Below are 7497 nucleotides of genomic sequence, written 5' to 3'. Positions count from 1 at the left end.
AAATCATTAAATGTACTTAATTTTTCATTCTTGATTGTGCCATGTTTCCCCCAATTTTATTTGATTTTCACCTGATCATTGTTTTAAAAATGAATCAGTGCTTTCTTGATCAGGATAAGGGCTCTCATTGGCCTGTACAAGACTCCTGATAAATCACCAGTAAATCAGATGTGTTGTCATCGACTGTTGTGTACAGGTCAGGATAAGGGCTCCCGTGGCCTGTACAAGACTCTTGATAAATCACCAGTAAACCAGACGTGTTGTCATTGACTGTTGTGTACAGGTCATGATAAGGGCTCCCATGGCCTGAACAAGACTCTTGATAAATCACCAGTAAACCAGATGTGTTGTCATTGACTGTTGTGTACAGGTCAGGATAAGGGCTCCCATGGCCTGTACAAGACTCTTGATAAATCACCAGTAGACCAGACGTGTTGTCATTGACTGTTGTGTACAGGTCATGATAAGGGCTCCCATGGCCTGAACAAGACTCTTGATAAATCACCAGTAAACCAGATATGTAAACCTGTGTCATCACTGATTGTTGTATAGGTCAGGATAAGGGCTCCCATGGCCTGTACAGGGCTCTTGATAAATCACCCGTAAAGCAGATATGTAAACCGGTGTTATCATTGACTATTGTGTATAGGCCAGGATAAGGGCTCTCGTGGCCTGTACAAGAAGGAAGTGATGGAGGTGCTGTACCACATCTACCCTCCTGCTGCGACCAATCTCAGCCAGTACAGGAAGTCCACCTGGATGAACCCTATAATAGATGGGGAGGAGGCCAAAAAATTACTAGGTGAGACTGTAATTACTCATCATCTTCTACCGCAGTTGTATGGCTGTGGTGCCTGGGTTGTATGGCTGTGGTGCCTGGGTTGTATGGCTGTGGTGCCTGGGTTGTATGGCTGTGGTGCCTGGGTTGTATGGCTGTGGTGCTTGGGTTGTATTGCTGTGGTGCCAGGGTGGTATGGCTGTGGTGCCAGGGTTGTATGGCTGTGGTGCTTTAGTTTTATGGCTGTGGTGCCTGGGTTGTTAACTGTGGTGCCAGGGTTGTATGGCTGTGGTGCCAGGTTGTATGGCTGTGGTGCCTGGGTTGTTAACTGTGGTGCCAGGGTTGTATGGCTGTGGTGCCAGGGTTGTATGGCTGTGGTGCCTGGGTTGTATGGCTGTGGTGCCAGGTTGTATGGCTGTGGTGCCTGGGTTGTTAACTGTGGTGCCAGGTTGTATGGCTGTGGTGCCTGGGTTGTATGGCTGTGGTGCCTGGGTTGTATGGCTGTGGTGCCTGGGTTGCATCATCACACACTGACCTCAGACACAAAACCTGACTGGTTGGATCACTTTGTTGTAATCAGCAGATAAGTGTGGGGTAATACAATAATATAATAACAACTGCAAATGGAGACCAGTATAATCAAAAGTATTATGTATTACAGGCCAGAGATCCTTGTGCTCTGCTGTAAGGATACCTCCATAGTGCAATATATCTAGAGTCAGAAATAAAATCTGGTTTAACACTGTTTTGCTCCCAAATCAACTCAGTAATTTGATCTGTGAATTTAGGTAGATTTATTAAGATAAACCATTAGACTTGGCCTCTTGTAGTTGAAGTGGTTGTTATTTCAGGGAGTCCATGTGTTGAAGACACACCTCTGTCTGTGTGTGTGAAACTTGTTGTCGACTCGAGACGGGAAAGGCGCCAAAGAGAGGAGGCAGAGAGACAGCGACAGCGTGAGCAGGAGGTCACCATCGCTGCTGCAGAACCATATGTTGAGTCAGCAGCTGAACCCCAGGATACCCCAGACATAACACATCAGAGCCCTGTTCCTCAGGAAGACCAGAAAGGCAAGAAGGTGGTTTTTGTCGTGCCAGACGAAGAGACTTTAAATGGTGACAGCTGAAGTTGATGTCAGTGATACAGCTCTTGTGATTTGTAAAGCTCATGACCTTGGCAGTGGTACAGCTTACAGGATTGACAATGGTACAGCTTATAGGAGTGGCAGCAGTACAGCTTATAGGAGTGGCAGTGGTACAGTTTATAGGATGGCGGGTGATAGCTTAAAGGCAATCATCTTCAGCAGTAGAGCTGATGTGATCGTCAGCAGTGCATCTGTGTACATGCATTTACTTAAAATTGTGGCAGACTTCTAATTTGAAAGTGATGCTGCCTTAGTGTGGTTATCATTTATGTCAGCCATAGTCTTATTAAATGAGATCATCAGTGGTGCAGGTATACTACAGTGTTGATCAGTGGTATGGCCAGATTATGTTGATCAGTGGTACAGCTAGACCATGTTGATCAGTGGTACAGCTCGACTATGTTGATCACTAGTACAGATATACTATGTTAATTGGTGGTACAGCTTAGATGATAATCATACAGGTACACTGCTGTGATGAATAGTATGGGTACACTGACATTATGAATAGTACGGGTACACTGCTATGATGATCAGTGATACAAGTACACTGCTATGATGAATAGAGGTACAGATACACTGCTATAATGATGAATGGTATAGGTTCCCTGCTTAGATGATGAATAGACTGTGTTTATCAGTGATCAACATTGCTTAGATGAAGATTGGTACAGGTACACTGCAATGATGAATAGTGATACAGGTACATTTTTGTGATGATGAATGGTACAGGCACACTGATATGATGATGAATGGTACAGGTACACTGCTGTGATGAATGGTACAAGTACACTGCTGTGATGATGAATGATACAGGTACACTGCTATGGTTATGAATGGTACAGATATACTGCTGTGATGATGATGAATAGTACATGTACACTGCTATGATGAATAGTTGTTCAGGTACACTTCTATGATGAATGGTACCGGAACACTGCTTAGATGATCAGTGGTATAGGTACAGCATTATGATTGTCATTGCTACAGTTATGCTATTATGATGATCAGTGGGGTACACCCATGGAGATTGTTAGCAGTAGAACTTTTGTTTCGTATTTATGAAAAGTAATATAATGTAATGCATGAGAGTTTATCCAGTGGATGTGTGGTAATTCTGTAGTGTTAGAAACAAATGAAGTTATCAACTGTTGATGACCTCAGGAAGTATGAAGTATTTATTCAAGTGCCTTGGGATACCGGTGTGTTAAAAGTTTATTATGAAACGTGTACATATAGTGCCATCCATTTTACATCACAACAAACCTGTGTTTTGTTATAGCCTGTGATATATTGGAGTATTGTAAATATTCTTTAGAATTTACCTTTCTTATTTCATTTGTTTGTTACATTGTATTTGTTATATTTTACTGTTGAGTATATAGAGTTGATACTACCAAATTTCTGAGGTAATGTTCATAAGATTTTCAATTAACAGCCATATTAGTAAATTGTTGATGTTATGCTGATTTTTATTTTCTCACATTTTAGTCCAAAAATAGATTTGTTAAGTCAAAGGCTAGAACTCATTACATATGCTTATGTTATAATGCTGAGTGTATCATCCTAGTCTATAATTCTGACAAATTTACCATTATGTGCCAGTTCACTATGTAAACTCCTGTCACCCTGTAGTATAATAGTACTGGAATTACATTTCATACTTTAACAAACTGGAACTTTATGGAGTGTAAATGCAGGTGCCATTTGATGGAAAATGCGTGTGTCCTGGGACCCATTTTATGAAGAATTCTTATTATTTGCCTGGTGTAAAGCGCATATAATGAGGACATACATATAGTAAATATGCTTGACACAGCTTGCCTGCCATGTATTAATTTGATTGGTACTTAACACCTTACTCTACAGTTCTTCACTGACACAGTGGGTGTCAGATGTATGGATACAGGAAACTGAAGAAAACCACTCACTTTACCGAGTGACAAAAACCTGTCAAAACTCCTGGCGTTTGTCTTACAAAGCTGTTGTATCTCTTATATCATGTATGTTAGGACAGCTTTCTAAAATGAGCCCCATCATTAAAGCCACAGCTGAACCTTTTTTAGCCATGGACTGATCAGCTTCAGCTTAAACCTTCTTTGCCTTGTGTGGATTTCAAGCCATTTCTATAAATACTGTGCCACATATTACATTCCCAATATGTATATTCCCAATTCGCACAACTCATGTATTTATTTTTTTGATCTGTGTTTAACTCCGTATTAAAGAATATTTCACTTATACGATTGCTGTCAGCATTATGGTGGGAGGAAACCAGGCAGGGCTTCGGAGGAATCTGTAGGTTGCTGCAGACCTTCCCAGCGCAATAGAAAATCTGACAGTTTGTAAACATAATGATTTATGCGTCTGCATTAGCCTGTTGCATGAAGAATTTTTTTTTGGTCTTATGAAATACTATCAGCAGAGAGGAGTTAAGTTTGTCAAGTGCCCTCGTTTGAGGGGAAAAAAACATGTTAAGTATTCACTATTATTTTTTTTATTACAGTTATCTTTACAGAATATATACATGTACAAAAAGAATAGAATAGGTCAAAATTTTTATACAGGATGTAACTGCTAACATGCAGTATACTACAGGATATATACAATTAAATAATTGTTACACATGTACTCTAGAAGTATTGTATCTGTCACAATTCTGCTGCATCAATACAGTATTAGCTGTATGGTATTACATCTTCAGGTTTCTTTCTTCTGTCAAATAAATACTAACACTATTAATGGAACTTATGAGTGTCCTCCAAATGGACTGAAATGTTCCACAGAACCAACTCGACGTACAAAGAGGCTCATTGGGTATTATCCTACCCGAAAATAGCCAAAATGCTTTTTGTGAGATACTCTACAGTACATTACACATGCATGCATATTACTCTGGACACTATTACTCTATTAATTAGACTGTGTCAGATTAGTCTAGAAAATGGTTTTTCCTGTTTCTATTCTCTTAGAAGTGGTATTAAGTTTTCCTCATTCAACGATACACAGTTTTCACCTCTGGGCCCAAGAATATATATTGCAAAAGAATGAATTACAAACAGAATGTACCACTTGTAAACTTAAATCTGAAAAAATCCACGAAAAAAATACACATAAGGGAGCTTCCACTATAAAATTTGAAAACTTCTGTCAGAACATGTACTGCAAAATCTTCAACCTTATGACCTGTGAAGCACTTTTTTTCAGTAGAATTTATGCATACAATTATGAAAATGATACTAAAATGATTTGTTTGTGTCACTAAAGATGCAAACCTCATAAAACTATGCAAAATGCTTCTCTGCATCCCATAGTTATCTCAGAACTTTTAAAAGTTAGGTTGCAGAGGTGGTTGAATAAGATTAACAATTTATAGCGTAGTTCCTACAGGCCTCTAACCACCTAGATTCCCCTAATGAATACATTCATCTTACATGAAGATCCTAGAAAACCATACCTTCGCCAATGGCCATGGACAAAAGTAACCTTACATACAAGCAAAATATCTGAACTCTGATAAAGTAGCTCAAAAATTTGTGTATATCTTGGGTGATTAAGGTAACATCTACTGCTAAATTTCCTCCAACACAAATCTCAACAATTTTTTTGTCTACTAACAACTCCATATGCTTATTTACCTATAGTCACAGTTTTTGCCCATCTTGTTTTTATTTTGGATTTGTAAATAATGTTAAAGATGTCTGACTAAAACAAGACCTTCAACCCATGCATCACTATCAGATGTATACAAATAAGCCTTACTGCATTTATTACATCTAAAACCATATCCACCCATTATTTCTAGTACAGCTAACAAGATTAAGTACATGTGATATTTATACCTCTGTTGATAATTCAGTGGACTTGGTGGATTGTTGGGTTTGTATCTGGCCTTACAAAGAAACATGCTTGTTAATTAAGCAAAATATATGTTCACTGTTACATACAGAATGATCAAGCAAAATATACGTTCACTGTTACATACAGAACATGAACCATTGTGTTTGTACACTGATTTATCAACTCAACATTACATAAGCATATGCATAGTACAATTATATCAGCTTGTTTCAGTGAGTTACCAATAAATTCAAAGAATTGGCCAGAAGGGTTCTTAACTCCAACACCCAGTAACTTTCAATAACAATACACCTGGGTCTCACAAAATTATCAGGATCCAACAGACTGTGTTGCGAATCTCAACTGACCATTAACAAAACAGTAGTGAGAAACACTGGTGTCGCCAGCGGATGAGAACCAATCGTGTTACAACAACGACAAACAATGTCAGACGACTGGCAAGGCTAGGCTGGCAACACGGGTGTTTCCATATAATCGTAAGAGCCATTGGTTTGGTTAGGTTGACAGCACCACACCACATGTGAGACATGTAGACTAAATGAAAACTGCTTAGCAACTTTCAGTAGGTCAGCAGCAGTGGAAATAAAACAGAATCACAGCTCTATACTAAAAGAGATGTAATAAATCTCTTACAAAATACTTTTTCAAGATTTTGAATGCAGATTACATCATGTCATTTGCATAATAAATGAAAGAATGTGTCAGGAAACTTAACACTATTGACTAGTTGAAAGAAAGGCGAAAATTTTCAGCTAGCAATAGGGAGCTCTGCCATTCAGTCAGTCCGCTCCAGTACAAGCTGTCCATGACAACATATACACATCCCACACCATGGTAACTCGGGGCCCAGGCCAGATTGACAGTTATTCTCTTGCATTAAATGAGTAATATTTTGCCACTTGGTCCACAAATCACCATCGCAAAGAAAGAAATGAATAGAAGACAACACAGCTTTGATACAAATTACTTATGGCAGAAAAGGTCCAAGATTCTATACCCTATCATTGTATTCTTTGCCAGCTACAGTAAGCTACGGGTTTGGAACTACAATAAAAATTATGTAACAAAAGAGATGGAATATAGCATATAGATAAAGCACAATGCTTGGAATGCCTTTGGGAATGGTTGTACATGTCCTGATGACAGACAATCAATTGGCAATAACAACACTTTTCTACCTGCACATTTGGAGAAGTCGTCACATTCTGCTGAGCTAAAACAAGTGATATGCTGAAAGGTATGTTAATACCAGGTATTAAAAATATCACAACAATGTGTCTGTACGCTCTATGCAAACTTAGAAGCAAAGATCTTTGCTATCCTCTTGGTTTCGTCTGCAGTTGGTAATGGTTTGTTTTTGAGCCCGCTGTTCTGGAACTTGTCTGTCTTTGTCACAGAGGACCCTTTGGACAGCTTTTTGACAAACTCCTGAGCTACAGAAGCCTTTTCCTTCAGTCTGGTCTCATCCAAAGGCTGCAACAAAACAACACAGGCTGCAGTAACAGCTGAAGGTGTGTACTGAACACTTTACCAAGAAAAATGAACAATGATTAGGGTTTAACACCACATTGGCAGCATGTCATCCAATAAAAGAGATCATTTTATACAAACAGTAAAGACTGCTTTGGTGGAATAATGGCTAGAGAGTCTGCCTAAAGACATTAACGCAAAATCCTAAAGTTTCAGAAAACTGATTACTGTACATCCTGTACAT

The 7497-nt window shown here is 39.0% G+C and overlaps 2 protein-coding genes across 2 annotated transcripts in view; one reads left to right on the top strand and one right to left on the bottom strand.

The window, feature by feature from the left end:
* LOC135472195 (uncharacterized) overlaps positions 1–2026 on the top strand; it is a 34788-nt gene extending 32762 nt beyond the window's left edge. Inside the window, exons 31-32 of the mRNA XM_064751575.1 lie at positions 650–802; positions 1630–2026. Coding sequence (XP_064607645.1) covers positions 650–802; positions 1630–1904 — 428 coding nt within the window. The 3' untranslated portion in view covers positions 1905–2026. The remainder of the gene's footprint in view (positions 1–649; positions 803–1629) is intronic.
* Positions 2027–4766: 2740 nt separating this feature from the next.
* LOC135472194 (C2 domain-containing protein 3-like) overlaps positions 4767–7497 on the bottom strand; it is a 34310-nt gene continuing 31579 nt past the window's right edge. The window contains exon 44 of the mRNA XM_064751574.1: positions 4767–7256. Coding sequence (XP_064607644.1) covers positions 7071–7256 — 186 coding nt within the window. The 3' untranslated portion in view covers positions 4767–7070. The remainder of the gene's footprint in view (positions 7257–7497) is intronic.

The sequence above is a fragment of the Liolophura sinensis genome, chromosome 8 (assembly GCF_032854445.1).
Source record: "Liolophura sinensis isolate JHLJ2023 chromosome 8, CUHK_Ljap_v2, whole genome shotgun sequence".
NCBI lineage: Eukaryota > Metazoa > Mollusca > Polyplacophora > Chitonida > Chitonidae > Liolophura > Liolophura sinensis.
Note: the sequence above shows the minus strand (reverse complement) of the source record. Positions and strands in the feature narration are given on the sequence as shown.